We start from the raw sequence: 20,628 nt of genomic DNA on the forward strand, positions 1-20,628 counted from the left end.
CCACTYACCCCACACACATGCTCCCAGAGCTGACTGCAGGGACAGCTCATTCACCTCTTCAGTCCATAAAAAGGGTACAAATACTGTGTCTCAAGGAGCCCTTTTTCTGATTTTCTACCTGTAAAGCCTAGAATCCCTCTGGGAACTTATAGGATGGAGAGAAACAAAAGACCACCATGGACTGCATGGCATTGGAACCAAATGCAAATCCCTCTTTATTTTAGGGCATGTTAGTTTTTCACAGAAACAGGCAACAGTAGTCCAGTCACTCAAAAGAAAATCATTAAAAATTCAGTTTTTCAGGTTACTCCTCAAAACATCTTCAAATAGATACATAAATTATTTATAAATATGCAAAAATGACTGCAGAAACAATGAGTAGTGTAGCAATCAYAGTTGTATTTCCAGTCGTAAAAAAATGTCAGTCCAAATTGTCACAGGGCTGGCTTCTTTGGTGGAAAGATATCAGAGCATTTCAGTTTCATTTTAAGAATAAAGAGAAATGATCTCTCTACCAAGCCAAGGCTCTTGTTCCTTCCACTGAGCTTGCTGTGAGCAAAGACAGGCTTTCACATCTCAGCCCTTGAGCAAAGAGTAGCACAGCAAATCAGTGGCACAATAAAGTCATGGGTGCAGGAGTCTTCCTTCCCAGGCACCATCAGTACCTATCTGTGTTGCCAGCCCATCTCAGAGGGGAAAGGAGAAGCTGCTGCAGAAGACAACTGTCTCAAGAAAGGCTTGGCCTTCTCTCAAGGCCAGTTGCAACATTCTGCATCCTATCTACTGCAAAAAGTTGCAGCTTTKCTGCTCCCCTTCAAACTGGGTGTGTTGAGGGAAAAATAAACACCTTCTCCCATACTATACACTTTTAAATACCTTGGCTCCGGTGGGCCAAGCAATCCCTGAAGCTCTATCAGGCCTTGGCCTGTTCCGTGACGTGGAAAGGTGCATGGTGCTTTGTCAGTGGAGGTACTGCACAGACAGGAGACATTCCAGATGCTACAGCTCAGGATAAGTAGGTGGGGGCTCTGGGTTCTGGGTCAGAGAGCAGGGCAGCAAAACCAAGCGCAGCAGCAGAGATGGGGTTACAGCACAAAGATAACTGTCAGCATTTCACAGCTGACATTGTGTGTCTGGGAATACATGTGTATGTGCACTGTTGTCTATTAAATATTAATTCCTCTGGATTATTACTGGTCTCTCCCCCACCTCAACACCTTGGTTCAAGGGCAAATCAGAACCATTTCAGTGCCTGCTGCTCCTTGCCTTCAGAACACAGAACAGGAACCTCCAGGTCAGTCATCGGCAGAGATGTTGCACCAGCTGCTCGAACTGCTCCCGCTGCTGGTAGATGTAGAGCTGGGTGTCCCACAGAGCATTCACCAGCACAGTGTCATTCACCTCATCCAGCATCACCTCTGCATTCAGCTGAGGGCTGAGCCTGCAAACAGCGAGACAGCATCACCAGCTGGAAACAGACACGGAGCTGACCACGCACAAGCCTGCCAAAGGAGACCTTCACCAAGTGGCTCCCACCGCTGGGGTGCTCACTGGCTTTCGATCTACCTGGCTTGCACAGCAGAGGCCTTCCGCCTCCTTCAAGGCCCAGCCACACTCAAGGCTGAGTCACAATGAGGCAACTGCAGCATGAGGGACAGGTCTAAAACAGCCTGTGTAGGGTGAAACAGGGCAGGAGGCACATCCCAAAGGACTCTGCTAGGCAACACCCCCCCAAGCCTCCCCTAACTGGCCCCAGACCAGACGTCCTGGGTGCCTCAGCTCACATGGAGGGCCAAGGGACCCTCTGTTATGTCACTGAGGCACGTGCAAGGGGCTGGGGACAGGTTTGGGCAGGCATGCCTCTGAAGGGGATGCCATTTGGGATGACGCATGCAACAGCCAGGTCTGAAGCGAGAGGGATAAAAATAGATCTGTGCAAGAGAGCGGAAAGGAAGCTCCTACCGGAAATATGGGACATCCGTCATCTCACACCAGGCCCTGGCACGATCCACAGCTGGGCCATCTGCGTCAGTGCACTGTAGGAGAAACAGGCCCACAGTTACAGCCTGACAGCTCTTCCTCTGCCTGAAAGAAGCTTCCCTGGCACCAACTGCACAAGCCGCAGAGGAAGAATAAAAACCAGGAGCAAGTGCACCCTGGATAGCACTGCTCGCCACSAAGAGTGGGGTGGCTTTTCTTTTTTTTTTGTTTTTAACATAGGAACAGGCTCCTGATCCTTGGGACATGAGAACTGCACCCTATAGACCTTTCCTACATCACAGCACAGAGTGGATTGCTTCCCCGGGATGATCTGAATGACAGTCCCGTTGGGATTTCATCTGTATCCATTCTGTCCAAGCCCTRTACAGTAGAGCCTGTGATTACTTCAGGCTTACTGGGCTATCCTGGGACAGCTTCCCTGGGAGCCCTGAGATAAAAGACCGAGGAAGCAGAAGGACTGTGGGCATTTTCTCACTTCAGGAAGCTAAAAATGAGATAAAGCAACAGAATTAAGATCATAGTCAGAAGTTCAGTTCTGATCTTTTCTGGCCTTCGTCCATTTGGAGTGTCTTCATGCACAACATTTAATAATCTTTTTCCTGAAGCACACAAGTGCACATGCCTACTAYACACTCCTAACCACAGCTCTCAACTACTGCTTTTCATTAGTGACTCTCCCATACTTCTTCAGTATTTACTAGTTTCCCCAGTGGGGAAAGCAAAACTTTCCTAAAAAAATGAATTGCCGTTTTCTGAGGCATGATTAATTTTTCTTTTTTTTTGCCCAGGTTGTTCAGATGATAAACCTTCCGAAAATAAATCTTCCTGGAAAGATACCAAGTTTCACAAACTCACATTGCAAATGTTTTTAAGAGTCACCACCATCCTGTTCTTAGCTCCTTTCAGCTGCAAAAATATCCCATGGGGTAAGTCCCTTTGTGGCACCCAGAACCCCAAAGAAGCAGACAGTCTTCAGGTCTGCTGTGCTCCTGCAATTCTTAAGTCACCCACTACATCTGTGGGCAGAGCAGTTCCAAGGAAATAGAATTCACTTCCAAAAGGGGGAAGCTGGAAACTTTCTCCCCCACCCTGCAAGCAACCCCAGGGGTCTTTCACCATCCCCTCCTCCCAGTACTCACACAATCCACCACCATCTTGCCAAGCTCCCTGGCCCCAAAGACAGTCTTCGCCAGCTCCCAAGGGTTTGAGGGGCGGAAAACATCCACAGAGCTCACTGGCACCTGCGGAGGCTTCCCTGTCCCCAGGGAGACCACCAASCCCAATTTTCTTACTTCTTGCTTCTGACCCTGAGGACAAACAAAAGATCTGTTCGCAAGGACTTGACAATAAAAGTGGAGCATGTCTTTCACAGCAGTCCTGGGGAAGCTCTGAAAGCCAAGGCAAAAGGCTCAGCAGCCTTTTCTCACCACACCGTCCCCTTAAGTATGGCCTGGTGAGACAGGTGTAACCCACACTTCAACATTTGCACTGTTCTGTCCCTTCTCCCCTGACCACACCCAAACCCATGGGATCACCCCGGAGATGAGTCCTAGGACCAGATGACCATGAAACAGTCCAACTCTTCAGTCATTTTGGCAACACACCTCCCCTTTCAGCCACAGGAGCAAACGCTGCCACTAATCATACATCTTTTTGAAGAACATGCTGCACCATGGAAGGCATTGACCATTGAGCCTTGCAGAGTACCCTACCCTTGTGTTTTTTTCCATTTATTTTTGGGCAGAAAAAGACCCTGCAGAGCTATGTAAAAGGCCACATATAATCATCAACTGAACCATCCTTGTTCAAAGCAGCAATGAGTGGCTGATGAGATTATCTCCCCATCTCACACCCTTGTTAGAAGAGTTATCTCACCTCCTAGCCACCATTACCAACACATATCCCCCTCCTTGCACTCTCTTTTAGGGTGCTGCACTGCTAACTTGTTTACCCACTAAGATGCATCTGCTCCCAAATCTTCCCTTTTAAGAGGGGCTCAGTGGGGCCGAAAATCTCCAGCTAGGATTTCCCTCACCTTTTTGATCAGTGTCTTGTTGTACTCGTGGATCTCTGCCATGGCATCAAGGGTGGGGTTGTTGGCCAGCAGCCCTCCATCCAGGAAGCGGCCGATGGGTCGGAAATAAGTGGGAGCCGCACCGCTGCAGCGGGCAGCACGCCACACAAGCTGGTCTGCAGGGACAGAGAGCAAAARGCTTCTTGCAGCGATTCTGCTGTGCACAAAAAACACCAGCTCCACTAACACAAATCAGGATGGCTTTGCAATCCCAGGAAACCCTGCCTGACAYGGCTGTGCCTCTTTCTCCCAACAGCAGGGCTGAGATGCGCAGGATGACTCTGTGGGGCTTTAAAAGATGTTCTCACCACTGCCTACATATTCCAGGTCAAATTCACTCTCTATCCATTTCCTTACTGCTATTTTGATAGTGAACCAGCTATGTGTGCCAGACAAGGCAGCAAGCTGGAGGGGGCTGCATGCTTTGGTTACATGGCTTTTCYATGTTTTTCCTTTAGAGCCCAGGGAAAGGTACTGCTGACTGTATGCAGGGCTCCTCTASCAGACCCCCTCCTCATGAACCTTGCTAGCCAGCCCCTGTTCCTAGCACAAGGGAGGAGAGTGGAGAAAAGGGAACCATCACTAGGACCTAGTTACAAGTCAAGATGAGGGATAAACCAATGCTGGGATACCCTGATTTTTAGAGCAATGGGAGGAAGAACATGAAATCTGTCTCTGAGGGATGAAACCTCCCAACCAGCTGGACTTATGTGGACCATCAGTTACCTTCTGGCTGAGTGAGTGGTTTGAAAGATGCGCTTGTCTTGTATTCAGTGGAGTGTTTTGTCTCTGGTACAGGGTAATTCCGGAAAAGGTGGAGCTCAGCTGGCTGTCGGTCACACAATGTCCCTGTCACCATAACCCTGGCGAAGAGGATATGAGAGAGTAAGAGTAAAATGGAAAAAAAACAACTTATGGCTTAAATAGTAGCACATCACATTCCTCCAGATCTGCTCTAAGGAGAGGCTGAGCATCTCTGCTGAGACAGGTCCTAGAGCACCTGTGGGACAGCATTAACCAGCATAGCCCGAAGCAGGACTTACTTGGGTTTTTGGACATCTGTCATTTTGGTGTCCTCCCCAAATTCCTTCTTCAAGAACTCATCCAGGGGCTCTGACTCATAGGGCCGAGGCCCCCGGAACACCATGTCCTTCATGCGGAAGTACAGGCAGCGCATGTAGTCCATGGACTTCCCTGAGATGGGCAGCAGTGTTGGCAGGAGCAGGGGGTGGGAGGAAAGGCAGGCAAAACAAACAGCACATCAGAGCTAAGACTTTCCAGGACAAGTGGGAGGCATCACTCCCAATCCTGTCCCCTTCCCAAGCTGCCTGCCATCTGCTTGGCTCTCAGCAGCATGACTGAGAAGGATTACAGAGGAAGAGCAAGCTTGGAGAAGTTTCCCATTACAAGAATGTACCAACCACCTTGCTCTAAGGCCTCTGTGAAGAGCACAGGAAGAACAGAACAATGAACTCTGCCACCATGCACTTCCCGAAACCCAGAAAGCTGCTCAAAGCCAGCTGACATGAGAAATAAGAGCAAAGCCAGGCCTAGGCTTTCCTTCATTACAGAACATCCTCTCCCTCCTTTGGCAGGCAGAAAAGATCTCAGTCAGGACTCAGAGACACAGTTCCCACCACAAATCCACTCCCCAGAGAGGAACACTCAGGCCCACCAGAGTGAGAATGGACCCATTATGTCCTTACCATGCACAATAGCCAGTGCCAAGATCCCTCCAGTGCTGGTCCCCGCAATCCAGTCAAAAATCTCACGAATGGGACGGCCTGCAGTCTTTTCAATAGCCAGGAGAAGTTGGATGAGCACAAGACCCCGGATGCCCCCTCCATCCAAGCACAGGAGCCGGTCCTGACTGGAGAGAGACAGACACAGATAACCGGGAGCTGTGGGATAAATTCCCACACAGAACACTGCATGGGAACAAGGCCCTGGGGATGGGATGCTACGCTAGTAAGTAGATTGCTGCGGACAGTGTAACCAATGAACAAATAAATCCAGCAGTGCCTTCTCAGCTGCAAATAAGACACGTCCAACAAGCCTTGTCAGAACTGGTGCAACATTCCTTGCTCTTGCCTAGCCATCTCTAACCTTTACACCAGACAGAGCATTACCAGGCAAAAACACATTCAAGTCCCTTACTACACAGTAATGGGTGTTGTGTCATCAAAAAAAGAGCAGATAGCCCTAAATCCTGCCAGTAGCCCTTCAGTGCCAACTCCTCCTCCACCCCACACAAGGCAAGATGCAGGCACTGCCAAGACAGTACAAAGGAGCTGACTGGACATCAGAGCAGTGTGTGGAAATGGGGAAATCACAAAGCCAAAACGGTGCTGGGTGCCCAAAAAGTGGCGCAGGGGAGGGACAGAGCAGGGTTTCACCTCCTGAGCTCGGGCTCCACTGCAGCTCCAGGCAGGACAGGCAGGGGTCATTTAAGGAAACAGAGATTTCTCAAAAGATGATGGCAAAAACTGCAATGTTGATGGACATGAAATAATGTCAGTTCTGAGGATGCCATTCCCATGGGTGTGGGAGGGGAGAATTCACACATGGATTTCAACTTCAAGTTGCACGGGAGCCTGGACAGAAGCTCTTCCTCACTTACCTTCTTCTAGCCTCACTGGGCATGTCCACAACATCTGGTGCCTTCAACAACTGTCCAAGCGTTGTCGAAAGATACAGAAGGTCCTTGTACCCTAGAGGGCCATGAATATACAAAAGAAAAAAAAAAAAGGTTAGAGATCACGAGTGTGGCAACCCATTTCCACCATAATCACAGAGAGAATATCCAACTCCCTTCCCAGYTGAATAAAGGTCCCTGCAGGAGACAAGCCATCTTACCCACAGTCAACAGGTTCTCCCCCAAATTTAACTCCACACCAAAGAACAGCAAAACCATCCTTTACAGCAGGCAGCAGGAGATGCACTGGCAAAGATGTAGGATTTGGAGAAGCAGATGATGTGCACAATGAGTGAGAGAGAAGGCAGAGCCCAGCAGCGTGCCCACTACGCAGTTTACTGCAAGCTGTTAAGATAAAAGCTAAATCTACTCCTCAAAGTAACCTAGGCAGGAGAGCTGTAGGGACAGGGTGGCTCATCATTACCCCTCAGCTGATGTTCACCCAGGCCACCCTGGGTGTGGGGCACCAATCCAGGCTAGGTGAAAAGCCAGCCTGCGAAACCAAAAGAACAAGGGGAGAGAAGTTACATACTCCTGCCAGTGCCCAAACCAGAAGGTGGATGTAGACAAAAATGAACACGATGAGGAGTTTCTTCAAGGGCCAGAGTCCACAACAAAAAAAGGTTTTGCTCTGTCACTGCATCAGAGCTGAAAGTGAACATGGGTTGCTTTCACAGGCCATGGTGTGAAGAAAGTTCTGATGTCAGCAACCAGAGAGATTTGTRGTAAAATAGATACATTGCAGGATTGTCCTCTAGCCCCACAGGAGAACCTTTGCAAAGAAAACCTTCAGCCTGAGATGGGAAGTGGCCCACAAGCAAATATTAGCTACTTGCATGCTCTTCTCATGACCCTCCAAGTCAACTCCCCCACGGCCTACTCCTACTCTTACTGTCAACTCCACAACCACTCTTGTTGCCTCTGCCTGAGCTCTGGAGATGCCTGAAGGCAGAAAGCCTGGCACCTATAACAGACCCACGTACTGATTCATACTGCCTGGGCAGCACAGAGCACAATACACAACACAATGGTATGTCCCAAGGTAGGCTTTTCCTATGCATAACAAATCCCATTATCAAGGTTGCTTATCCTCAGGCTTCACCCCTTCCCTCTCCCAGCTGCTGGCCTCCAGGATCTGAATAAATGAATCTTCTAAATCTCTTTGTGTCCACCACTACACTGGAAGGTCCTCAAGACAGACCAGCAAGAACCTTCTCTTCTATACATGACTCAGTGGATAAAATACATGCAGGCAACTAGGTGCTCCCTCTTTCAGAGAGCTGAGGGAATCAATCTTCCTTTCTACAGAGCTACATTCTGTCAGGTCTATAGAATAAAAGTTTTGAGTACAAGAGTTTGGACTACACACATAGGAAAAGCAGAGAAAAGAGATGGGATCCTGCAACAGGTGAATGAGGACAGAGTCATCACAAAGTCACCAGACACTGAAAGCTTTGACAGTCCCCAGAGGACAGCTCATCTGAAGAACAGGTCTTAGACAGCATTGTGAAGCAAGAAGGGAGAAGAGCAAGGAAGGGCCAGGGAACGCTTTACCTAAGCTGTTGAGGCTGCTCCGAGAGGAAGGTTGGCCTTCCAGGAAGGAGGTGGCCGATGGTGCCAGGCTTGGGGAGTCAGGGTTGGGTGGTGGGTAGCAGCGTTCGGTGCCTACAGTTTGCAGCAGGTCTAAGAGCACTTTCCGATTTGCACCTTAGGTGACGAAGGGGGAGTTACAGATCAGAAAGAGAATCAGTGCACCCTTACACCACAGGGGAATGTGTTCTGCCCAATTTACAGCAGGCTTGACCCTCAAAAAACCTCTGGGATGACCTGGGGAAGGGCAAAATGTCTCAGGTATCTCTCCCCAAACACCAGGCAGCAGGTCTTGTGCACAGCAGGAGTATCCACTGCTGTGCAGCTTCAAGGGTGTGTGCCATACATTTCTTGCCCCTGAAGAACTGCTCGTGTCTGCTTGTGTCTGGGCGGTTCAGCAGTATTACATCATCCTGTTTGTGAGCCTGGAGTGCCTGACATGGTGACCTGAAGGAGGGGGAGTGCATGCCAGCTTTTTCTCTTGCATCTCTGTCACACAGAAAAGAARTTCATCAAGGGCTATTAATACAAAGTCTATGTTGCTAGCAGAGTAAGTGCCTACTACGTGAGCAACTAGAAGCTGGGAAAGCATGTTGGAGAAGCATCACCCATGCATGGCWTGTTTTCATCTCTCTCCAAGACAGTGTTATGGCCACCAAGTGGAGACAGGATGCTGGGCTCACCCTGTAAGGCTGCTGAAATGCTCCCTCACCTTTGCTGCTCCTGGCTGCCAACAACCCTGGTGTCTCCCCGAAATCATTGGGGATCTCAATATCTCCTCCAAACACGATGATTGCTTTGATTATATCCAGGTGGTCATGCTAGGGGACAAGAGAAAACTCAGTCAAGAGCTGCTATGTGATTTCTCATTCYTTCCCTCCCCTCTTCATTAGCCAAAGCACCCACAAGGGACACCACATGAAACAGCCAGAATTTCAAAGGACTCTGTCAGTGTCTCAACTRTTCAAGAAAATGGTCTCTCCCTCCCAGCAGCCTCTGCAGAAAACTCACCTTCATGGCCAGGTGCAGCGGTGTGTTGCCATCATGTCCCCGGGCATTGGTGTGAGCGCCGTATGTCAGCAGGACCATGGCGCAGTCCAGGCGGCCCCTCTGGACCGCAATGTGCAGAGCCGTATCGGCCGTGCGGCTGGGCACATTCACCTCAGCGCTGTACTCAAGCAGCAGCCGTGTCATCTGTGCCCGAGCATGCAGGGCCATGTCAAGAAGAGATAAAGCAAATGTGAGGACACCACCAGGGTGCTCAAACCATCCAGGTCTCATGGCAAGGAAAGCAGAGGAAGAGGAGGGAGCCTTAGCCTGGATACAGTTGGCTGGCAGATGCTAGCTGAATTGTTCCAAGCACTGGGGCTCCCCTGTCTTTTACCACAGAACTAGTTGGTTGTTAGACAATGTGGCTAAAGCTTCTGAATGCTTTGTGATTGATACACAACTATAATGACTGGCTAAGATCAATGGAGAAAAAAACAGTTTCTACTCAGGCCAGGATCCTCGCAGACCGAAAGGAAAAGGTTACTTTCTGAGCTTCTCTTTATAAGCCAAGTACATTTAAGTCTTCTCAGAAACTCCATTTCTGAGAGGAATGCGATACTGTAGGAGGGAAAAGAGCTCTGCTATAGCAATGCACTCTGCTTGCAATAAGCATCATTCAGGTGGCCCAGCACGGCACATCACCATCCTGCCTGGCTCTGTCAGGAGATAAGACTTCCATCCACATGCCACCACTCTGTGCCTACCTCACACTTCCCCTGCAGTTTTTTAAGAAATCGATCTATTTGCTCCCAGGAAATGGGCAAGTAATGAGAAGAGAGCTCCCTTCAAGGGCAAATGTGCTTCAGGGATAGTGCTACAATTTCCTCAGCAAAAGGGAAAAGGGACAAGCTGGCAGTTTCACAGCCTTGGATGAAATACTAGGGATGAGCCCACCAGTTTGTATCACTGCAAGGCTCCATTGCTTTATTGCCTGTGGCAAACAGTACCRACTAGCACAGTGCAAAAGGAATCAAACACTGGACTGCTGGCTGGTCTCTTGACACTCCCAAGGCTCTGCATGTGCCCTTGGAAAGGAACAGGTTAGCCACAGGAGGAATTAACTGGGTGCTGGGTAGCAGTGCAGGCCCTCACCGCGGATTGACTCCATTTACCTCTGCCTTCTTCGCCCAGTGCAGTGGAGTGGCTTCATAGCGTGGGTCCTTGGAGCAAACCTGGCTGGCATCTGTCTCGAGGATGGCCTGGGCACACCTGGGAAAGACAGCRAGATGACAGGATGCATGGCTGCTGTCTTGACTAAAGATCTTCACTCACATCACCACCTGACTTCTGCCCAGAGGAAAACTAGGAAACCTTGCAGCAGCAGCAGGGTCTCCGCAACACCAGCAAGTTCCTCAGCTGCACTTTTATTTGGCTCTTCACTGAAAATGTGGCACAACAGGAAGCATATAAGCAGAACAGTGCTGGGAGCAGAACTTTTTCCCAATTAGAAGTTGTGGAGTAACATCTGGGTGCTTCTCTAATGCAGTAATAAGGCATTTCTAGAAGCTCCCCAAACCTGAGTCATGAAATTCTTCTTTCTTTCCACGGAAGCATGGGGATAGAACTATAATAGTTAAATACGTGCTGAAATTAAGAATCTATGTACTTCCCTATGAGTAAAACCCCACACCTGTTGTGAACAGACMAGTATCAGGTGCCTAGAAAAGTGGGTAGGCACTTACAAAATAAGTATACCCTCTCCACTACCACCAAACAAACCCTGCACAAGAGATGGAGCCCCAGTGCAACCTCAGTGACCTATGCATATTTTGGGCTTGTGAATGCATCTCTAATGTTGGGAAGCCCTTTTCAAAATGCTTAAAAATCGGTTACCAGCAACTACTGTTTGCTTGAAAACCCTGTCTGTAGAGCTTGGACACTCTCTGAATATTAAGTACTATAAAGCATATACAAAGGGAATTTAATTTCTCCRAACCAAACAGGGAATAAATATTGTGCCTCTTTTGATTCATTTCCAGACTGTTATTAAGAGTTAAGAGTATCTCTGGCCTACAAGAAATGTGAAAACTATGCTTTGAAATGAAGGCTTATTAGGATCAGAGCACTCAGTCATACAGCAATCAATACTATCTAACCATCCTACAACTCATTCTGAGAAACAGTACTTCACAAACATAGCTTTTAAAATCTGTGTCTTTCTGCTGGTATCTGATACTGAATAATGTATTAATTCAAGGAAGAAAAGGTTTTATTCTGAAAGGATTTCTTTCTTTCCCATACCAGCACTTCCCTGTTCTTTTGCTAATAACTACATGTGAGACCTGTCCTACTGAGCACAGCCCATGCTAAGCAAACACAGGTCCTCAGACTGGAGGGGAGAATACATACCCCTTCTGGGAGAACTTCAGTGCTGTGTGGATGGGGTAGCCTAGCGTGCCCATGACACTGCAGCTGGCAGAACATTTCAGCAGGGATCGAACCATGTCCTCTTTGCCCAGCTGGCATGCGAGGTGCAGAGCTGTCAGCCCTTCACGGTTCAGGTGGTTCAAGCCAGTAGTTGGGGTTCTGCCCAGGAGCTGTAAGAAGGAGGCAGTAGATAAATAAATACACGGACAAACATGGAAGAGCATCGTCTCTCTTCCTGAGCTCYGAGGACAGACTCTGGACCCCTCACAATGCTACAAGCCTGTTCTCTCCATCCCTGCTCCCTGTAAACTGTAGATCTCTTACATGCTGACTGGTTTGTTGCAGAAAAATATCCCACTGCCACACTGGGGAAGCCCTGCAAGYTTTGGTGCACACGTGAGAAGTGGGAATTTTATTTTTCTCCAGTTTAGAAAGGAATCAATAGAGAAAAGAAATGAACAAAAGACAAATCAGACAACAAGCCAAGTTGATGCCATCAGAGAAATAAAGAGGAAGATATCTTTTTAATACTAAGTTCTTAACTACCACAGTATGGCAAGCCCTGATCTCATCCCTAACTCATCATGCATTAGGAAACTCCAACACAGACTGGTAGGCAGAGCTGTCATAACARATATTGGGCAAATGTGGGGGTTGCAGGCATGGGGAAGAGTCAGTTTCAGGCTCCAACAGAGCCTTGGGGAGCTGACAGACCTCAGGAACCATGTGCAAGGCCACCCACCCCCATACTCTGCCCAGCATTCCTCAGCAATCAAGAACATCTCCGGCATTAGACTGTCTCTGTCTAATGCCTCTATCCAGAGGCTCTGATGACTGTCCCCATGCAAGGCCATTCAGTTCAAACAGCAGGTCCTGCAGCTCAGAAGAGTCCAGGGCAGCTCCGAACTGTCCTTCACCCTGTGGCCAACACACAAACCCCCCATGGCAGCCTGAACACACACTTCCCAACAGCAGCACTCTGCCCGAAACCAAACACCCTGCTCACAGGAGAGAGGGAAAGGACAGMCATGAGCTTGAGCAAGGATGAAGGCCTGATGTAAATAGCAGTGAGGGATACTGTCTGAGGAAACTCGCTGAACACCCTTGYTCTAGTGCAAGGTGGAATCTGGACTCTGATTATGGGAAACAGCACCAATAAAGAGGGGAAGTAAGAGGCTGAAACCAGGCACAAGCAATAACTCAACAGAGGGAATTGACTCTCTCTTCCCGTCTGAAGCTGTTTTCCCATCTCTCTCCTCACAGCACAGAGAAGACCCATTCTGGTCCCACTTTCTCCCAGACTAGAAATAACTCCCACCTCAATGATCTGAGGGTTGTTCCCTCGCACAGCATAATGGAAAACAGTCTCTCCGTTCTTGTCGGTGATGTCGACCCGTGCATGGCACTCCAGCAGCTCCAGCAGGCACTCCATGTCCCCYTTGCGGCACGCTAGGTGCAGTGGGGTGCAGCCATCCTCGCTGTCTGTGCTGTTCACATAGCTGCAAGAGAGGACTCAGCATGAGGCCATGGAATGGCCACGGGGAGAAGGACATGCAGCTGCTCCAGAATTACCTTCCACATCTGCCCCATCTGGTGCGAACCATGGGATTCACAAAAGTGCTTGCCAGAGAAGCAGCACAGGGAAGGGCCATAAGACAGCCCTGCCATGGACTCTTTCCCTGACAATACTGCTCCTTTTTCTGCCCTTCATATGGGATCAGCTCCCTCTGCCCAAAGGAAGGCAGGAGACAGTCAGCAATCTGGCAATAGTGCTGCCATTTGTCCTCCAGTCTTCTCACTCCTCACCAGTCTCCCCTGTCCTCAGTAAACTTGTGCTGGTTTTGGCTGCGGTAGAGTTAGCTTTCTTCACAGTGGCTGGTATGGAGCTGTTTTGGATTTGTGCTGAACGTAAGAGTTGRTAAAATAGAGATGTTTTTGTTATTGCTAAGCAGGGCTTATACAGAGCCAAGGCCTTTTCTGCTTTTCATACTGACATGCTGGTGAGGAGACAGGGGGTGCTGGGAGGAAACACAGCTGAGACAGGTGACCCCAACTGACCAAAAGGATATTCCAGACTATATGACATAGTGCTTAGTATACAAAATAGGGGGAAGCAGGGGAGGGGTGGGGACATTTGGAGTGATGGTGTTTATCTTCCCAAGTCACTGTAATGCCCTGCTCTTCTGGAGGTACCTGAACACCTGCCTGCCTGTGGGAAAAAGTGATTTAATTCCTTGTTTTACCTTCCTTGTGTGCGTGGCATTTGCTTTCCTTATTAAACTGTCTTTATCTCAACCCCCCAGTTTTCTACTTTTTGCCCTTTCGATTCTCTCCCTGGTCCCCTCTGGTGGGAGAGTGACCAAGCGGCTGTATGGGGCTTGGCTGCTACCTGGGGTTAAACCACGACAGAACTTCCCCATGAAAAGAGAGGAAGGATTTGTGACCAAGAACTGTTTCCAGACAGTCCTAGTGTACCTCCACTCTTGTGGCTTACAAACTCAGCCACACACCACTCCAAAAATCAGCTCTAGAAGAGTTGCAATAATCTACCCAGTACCTACAGCAATATYTTCAATCCTTTACTTCAAATACCAGAGCTCCAGGCTCTGCAGCAGCAGGTTGAAACTCACCAACCAGCTCCCACAGCAAAGAAGGGATACTCTCACTGAGCCCAGCCTGCCCTCCCAAGCTTCTGAGCACCAAGCCCCTGGAGASCCCCTGCTCCTTGCCTCAGGATGTGGTTGTGCCGGAAGCTCTCGCGGCGGCCAAACTCCACAGCAATGTGTGCCGAGGACCAGCTGGGGTGGCTGCGGAGGCAGTCACTGAGCTGCTGGAGCTCCTCCAGGGACAAAGGCTGGCACGAGCTCTCGTAGAAAGGGCGCAGCTGCTGGGCATATTGCTCAAAGTACACCAGGGCGTCTGCTTCGTTGTCCAGCTGGAAGAGCCTGGGGAAAAGGCAAGCATGGGTTAGTCCTGCTCAAAGGAACAACCCCAATCCCGTGTATCTGAGGGAAATAGCTCTTTTCCAAACAGCACTGYTGGAAACTTTCCTATTCTTCTTCAGCTAGTGTCATCCTTGTTCCAAGGGAAGCAGGAAGACTACTTCACTGGCAGAGAACACCTCCCCTTCCTGAACAATGCTAGGTTTTACACTTAAGAATCCTGTGCTCCAGATGGTGAACTAGCAACAGTAACGAGGGGAAAAGCATGTGCACCTATGGATGCCATGAACTATATCCCAGCTGCCTGTGGTCACAGTGTTTGGACCCCGTCCTGTTTCCACAAGCTGTTTTGAGGGCAACTCCTCCACCAGCATACTCATGGGCCTTCCATCCCTCCCAGCCCACCTGCTGTTTTAGCGCATCACCCCACACCCGCAGCCTCGAAGCAGCCCGGACACCAGCGATTTGGGGGCTTTGGTTTCCCACGACAGCAGGGACAGCTAAAGATCTACCACTCACCGGAACGCGACCTGCGGGCTCTGAGGATTCACCAGCAGACAGTCCCAAGAGCCAGCGACGCTGTTCCTGTAGAGGGCCACCCTGCCCTCCTCCCGCAGGCAGAGGTGACCGGCGTACTCAGCGGCCGACACCTCCCTCACGCGGTACGGGTTGGAGAATATCTGCGAGACGCTGTTAAAGGTGTCCACCAGCCTCCCAAAGAACTGCATCTTCCCAAAGCCTCAGACGGCTTCTCCCGTCGGAAACGSGACCACAGCCTCCGCCCGTCCCCTGTACTTCCACGCACTGTGTGACCCGCCACCGGGAGCGCCGCCGGGTGACAGCCCGCGGCCAGGAATGGGGCTGTGGGTGGATCCAAGGATGGCGCCGGGCAAAGCACGACGGGCCCCCAGCGCCCCCCGCGCGACGCCCCCCGCGCGACGCCCCCCGCTCGCGCCGCCCGCCGCCCGCCAATCGTCGGCACCGCCCCCCAGGACGGACCAATCAGATGCGCCGCTTCCGGGGAGGGGCCATGAGGGGCGGGATTAAAGCCGCGCCCACCGCCTACCAGAGGAGCAGGGCGGAAGGGCGGGAGGCGCCATCTTCGTGAGGGGCGGGGGTGACAGGGGTGGGGCCACACTTTTTAAAGCGGTAGTGGTCCGTTTTAGTGGGGCGTTCTGCTCCTGGAGGGCCGTTCATCGGTCGTGCGTCATCCCTACACTCGAGTGAAAACCAGCGCTGTTGGAGCGCGGCTCCGTTCACACCGCGGCGTGCCGGTATGCGCTGGCAGCGTGCAAGGAGAGCTGGCACCGCGGGGCACTTTAAGGGGAGCGGGCGCTTTAAGTGCAGCGGCCGCCCCACGGGACGGCGGCGGTGGGGGGGGGCGTGGTGAGGGTGACGTCACCGCATGACTGTGTTTTTATGAATGAAAAGAATCCGCGGGTGAGTAATCGCGGGGAGCGGGGCTGGAGGCGCCGCCCGACGCGCTGACCCGGCAGCGGCCCCACGGGACCAGCGCAGCCGCCAGGTGAGCGCCGGCCGGGGCGGACCCTCCGCTCCCACCTCGGCTTTGTCCCCCGCGGGGCGGCTGGGAGAGGGGGACGGTGGGGTTCCGCAACGGCTGGAGGCCTCTCTGCCGCCGCCGAAGGCGGAGACCGGGACCGGGACTGGGACTAGGGCTGGGAGGGAACGGGAGGGGGGGGCTGGCCGGCTGGCCGCGCTCGGGGCCGTCCTCTCCTCCTTCCCAATTCCCAGCCAGCGCCCTGGAGGGATCCGCCGCCGCTCCTCCGGCTCCGGCGACGGATCCCCGGCCCGGATTGCATCAGCTTCCAGCCGCCCCGGCTCCACCTTTCCCACCGCCCCCTTCCAGCCCCTCATTACTCTCGGGGCGCTCTCAGCCCCGTCCCGGCCCCCCTCGTCCCTCAGAGAGCTGCTCTAGCGAGAACGGGGCTCCCCGAGACGGGGAGAGGCTGTTGGGCTCCAGTCCGGGGTCCCGCACCCCTCCTCACTCTCCGAACCCAGGGACGGGGAGGGACTGTCCACCGGCGAGGGGCAAGCAGCGCTTCCGTGCCTTTTCCCCCGGGGCTGCTGAATCACGGGGCGGCCCCTTTTTACCGACCCGCGCTGCGTGGCCCCGACTCTTCGCCCCCTGAGCCTGGAGACCCCGACCCTTGCGCCGGGACCCGCGGTGTTCTTGCCGGGCAGTGGGACGGCACCTCAACACGGGTACCGTCTGGGTGACTTCGCCACGGTGTCACTCCGTGGGGCTGCTGCTTTTACTTTCCCTTCAGCCTCGGGCGGATCTCGCCTGGGTTTCCTCCCCGCGGGGAAGCCTTGGCTTCCCAGCAGAAGGCCTGGGGCATTTTGGGTCCCCTGGGCAGATAGCATCCCAACCACCTCGTGATGGGATAAAGGAGGACGGGAGGTCCATCCTTGCCTCATTATTATTATTGCTTGCTATTAATATTATTACTATGTACTTTTTTAAAAGGAGTGGGATGAGTCATGCGGCCCGGGGTGGCGGGGATGTGGGCAGAGGACCAGCAGGGCTGGTGTCCTCTGTTCTGACGGGAGGTACACGGGGCTGGCAGTAACCGGCTTTTCTCCTGGCTGCTTTCTCTAGTAGGGCCAGAGAGAGGGAAGGATGGCTGCGGACGGACTCTCCAGCAAGGCATTGAAGGTGAGCACCAGTGGAAATAGGGGCTTGGGAGTAAGGGGTCTGATTTTGGGGGTCTCAGGCAATCACCCCTCTTTCTGGCAGGTGAAGCGGGAGCTGGGGGAGAACACGCCACTGCTGTCAGATGAGGAGCTGATGGGGCTGTCAGTGAGGGAGCTCAACCACCACCTGCGGGGCCTCTCCAAAGAGGAGGTGGCGAGGCTGAAGCAGCGGCGTCGGACACTGAAGAACCGGGGTTATGCTGCCAGCTGCCGGGTGAAGCGCGTCTGCCAGAAGGAAGAGCTGCAGAAGCAGAAGATGGAGCTGGAGTGGGAGGTGGACAAGCTGGCCCGGGAGAACGCTGCCATGCGCCTGGAGCTCGACACCCTCCGCGGCAAATACGAGGCCCTGCAGGGCTTCGCCCGCACTGTGGCTACTCATGGGCCCCCCGCCAAGGTGGCCACTGCCAGTGTCATCACCATTGTCAAGTCAGGCACCAACCAGGCCGCCTACTCCTAGTGCTGGCCTCTGTTTCCCGGCTGGGCACAGTCCTGCCTGGGGCACCTTCCCCATGAATTACCTCCCAGCCCTTCCACAACCTCCTCCCTGTCAGGACCTGTGTCCAAAATCCTCCTTCTCCATCCCTTGACCTTCAGCGCCCCCAGGTTGGGAGGGCTGCTGCTGTGTGGTTGCTGGGGTGGAGGACAAAACCTCACTGGTGGCCCCCACAGCCCCCTCCCCTCTTGGGTGTGCAGACAGGAGAGAGCAAACCCACGCAGACAGCAGTGGGAAAGCATCCCACAGCTCCAAGCTGGTAGAAAAATGCCAGGTGCCTCTTTTTTGTGAGAGGGTATGGGAGAGCTGAATGTGGGCCAGGCAGTCCTAGGAGCATGTGCCAGAGAAGGAAAAGAGGAGAGAGAGGTTTTGCAGCATAGAAGAAGAAGGCTTGATAGAAAGATACCAGTGCTGGGCATGTAACTTGGACCACAGCTGGAGCGGGGTGGGAGGTAGGATCATGTCTGGAATCTCTGGGGATGCAAATGGCAAGGGAAGGTTGGCAGGTCAGAGGGGGAGAGAAAGTGTCTGCAGGTTGATGCCTGGTAAGGGTGAATGGAATGGGAAAGCACTGTGGCAGCTTGTGGTGCTGGGGGACCCCAGAGGTGACAGTGATTAGGCAGGGGAGAACTGGGGAGTGCGAGTGGGTCAGCCCAGGCTGCTGTCTGCAAAAGGGGAGAAGCAATGGTGCTGTTTTATCTTTCTGTATCATGCACATCCTTCACGCCTCTTCCTGCTGACGGGACACTCAGCCTGGCCAGGTGTCTGAAATGCAGCARCACTGGCAGGAAGGAAGCGGAGGCAGCTGGAGCAGAGATAAACACTGTTTTGCACAGCACAGGCCAGCTTGTACAGCCCCACCAAGTCCTCCCCAGTGCCCCATTGCCTACAAAGCCCACAGAAAGGTGTTGCCAGATCTTAAGAGTCAGAGATGTGGAGGCAGAGAGGGGTGGAGGTGCAAGAGGTGGGAAGTAGGGGCAGAGAGCATCCCGGCTCCTGGGAGCTGCCTGGCAGGCAGGTAGGCTCCTCCCTTTTGGTTTTCCTCCAGCTTGGACACTGGTGTGGAAGAACCGGCTCTTGMGCAGCCTGAAAGGCTGGAGAAGAACTGTGTTCACTACATACAGGCAGCACAGCRGAGGTAACAGGAGGCAGACCCATCTCAGGATGTGCTGCTGTAGATGACGCCCCTGCCCCTCCAYTCTGCCCCTGCCTGGGTATTGCCACACCAGCTGCCCTTGGCTGCAGCTTCCATTCTTCCCTGTAGAGAGGTACCTGCCACTCCTGGATGGGGTACTGTGGTTGGCATCCCCCACCCCAACTCATCTTGGGTTTATTTATTGCACGAACATAAGTTATTTTCACGTCCTCTTTGCCATTCTGCCTCTCGGCACAGCCAGGATGTTGGTACAGAGCCGTACTTTATATTTTATATATGCAAATCACGTTTTATCTTATATAGAGCAAAAAAAACTTATTTATTTTCTGACTTACAGTATGTGTCCTACCCGACTCCTCTGTATTTTGTAGACTTTACAAATAAAGCAAGTTCTTTTTTTTTCCACAGCAAGAGTGTGTTTGGTCATTCTTGAACTTGGGACAGAGCTGTGTCTGAGTGAGACCAGGTTTTCTGGGTCCCTCTAGCTTTTCTGCAGGACATGCTCAAGGATGCGTCCGAAAAGGATGGGATGGGGGATAGCTCATGGCTTTTTAGGACAAAACCAGATTTATAGTCTCTGAAAGAAAAGGGCTAAGAAAGCACGCTTAATGCTGAATATCACACCAAGCAATGGCTTTCAGGAGTTCAGCTGTGCTGAATCAGCTTTTCCTGGGAAAGAGAATCTTTTCTCTACAAAAATTCCATGCTGTCCTTGGACCAGGTACAGGAGAGGCAGGTGCAGTCAGGGCATCTGTGCCCAGAAATTTCCCTGCTGAGTGACCTCACTGCCTTACTTGGGAACGCAAGCAGGAAATCTGTGAGTTTCTGGTCATGGATGGCAGGAGAAAGGGAAGGAAGTGTGGCAGGCACCTTACTGGGAGATGAAGCCAGACCTAATGCCCTACCCTTCCTCAGAGCTGAGGTGGAAATGATGGGCGTGTTCCAAATGCCCAGGTGGGCCAGGTCCCCAGCAGGTTGCAGCACACAGATGGTCTGGAGGTTTGACACTCCTATTCCCTCTGCCACTGCAACTGGCCCCAGCCCCAAAACACTGCTCATGGAAGAAAATCCCAAAGTCACTGGTTGCTGGGGCCCTGTCAGAGAATGCGGCTCCCTGTCTCCCATAGGTGTTTCACAGTGAGCACCTAAGGAAGGGTTCATCTCCAATCCAGGTTTTTGACATATGGGTTTCACTCCTGCCTTGGGCCAGCAGTGGTGTCTCAGCCCAGAGTGCTGCAGTGGTGCTTCTCCATCAGCTCCTACACAGACAAACAGCTTTTCTCCCAAGAAGAGGAAAAGACATCCTGACCCACCAAGCCTCAGTCCCTGCAAGGAGGAAAAACTCAAGAGAAGTCACCCAGACAGCACCACACAGAGACAGCTTAAGTACAATCTATATTATCTCTATGTTTTTTATTTGTCATCATATTTGCTCATTTCTGCAGAGTATAACGTCACAAAGACCAAAATAGAGAGCGGCTTGTCGCTGAGCTCACATCAGTTAAACACAATAGGTACAAAACTAGGTGACTCTGTCTTATTTAT

General features: G+C 51.9%; 2 protein-coding genes across 6 annotated transcripts; one reads left to right on the forward strand and one right to left on the reverse strand.

Annotated features, from left to right (window-relative positions):
• Window positions 1-177: 177 nt before the first annotated feature.
• On the reverse strand, window positions 178-15,637 carry PLA2G6 (phospholipase A2 group VI). Of its 2 annotated transcripts, XM_057388256.1 has the most exons (16): window positions 15,239-15,637; window positions 14,507-14,722; window positions 13,096-13,276; window positions 11,760-11,947; window positions 10,523-10,619; window positions 9,372-9,554; window positions 9,073-9,181; window positions 8,325-8,477; window positions 6,696-6,786; window positions 5,782-5,945; window positions 5,119-5,269; window positions 4,802-4,938; window positions 4,037-4,191; window positions 3,141-3,308; window positions 1,963-2,036; window positions 178-1,441 (listed from the first exon to the last, which is right to left on the reverse strand). In XM_057388256.1, exons 1-16 carry the CDS (start codon window positions 15,445-15,447, stop codon window positions 1,300-1,302), a joined length of 2,418 nt encoding a protein of 805 aa, XP_057244239.1. In that variant the 5' UTR covers window positions 15,448-15,637; the 3' UTR covers window positions 178-1,299. The 2 variants fall into 2 exon arrangements, with proteins under 2 accessions (XP_057244239.1, XP_057244245.1); XM_057388262.1 differs by lacking the exon at window positions 8,325-8,477.
• Window positions 15,638-15,879: 242 nt separating this feature from the next.
• MAFF (MAF bZIP transcription factor F) lies at window positions 15,880-19,490 on the forward strand. Of its 4 annotated transcripts, none has more exons than XM_057388313.1 (3): window positions 15,880-15,993; window positions 17,340-17,396; window positions 17,478-19,490. In XM_057388313.1, exons 2-3 carry the CDS (start codon window positions 17,361-17,363, stop codon window positions 17,889-17,891), a joined length of 450 nt encoding a protein of 149 aa, XP_057244296.1. In that variant the 5' UTR covers window positions 15,880-15,993; window positions 17,340-17,360; the 3' UTR covers window positions 17,892-19,490. The 4 variants fall into 4 exon arrangements, with proteins under 4 accessions (XP_057244296.1, XP_057244304.1, XP_057244289.1 ...); XM_057388321.1 differs by lacking the exon at window positions 15,880-15,993 and adding an exon at window positions 16,123-16,244 and having other exon boundaries at window positions 17,343-17,396; XM_057388306.1 differs by lacking the exon at window positions 15,880-15,993 and adding an exon at window positions 16,124-16,244.
• Window positions 19,491-20,628: the final 1,138 nt, after the last annotated feature.

This window comes from Malurus melanocephalus, unplaced genomic scaffold (genome assembly GCF_030028575.1).
Source record: "Malurus melanocephalus ecotype Western Australia unplaced genomic scaffold, MMel_1.1 scaffold_17, whole genome shotgun sequence".
NCBI classification, from domain to species: domain Eukaryota; kingdom Metazoa; phylum Chordata; class Aves; order Passeriformes; family Maluridae; genus Malurus; species Malurus melanocephalus.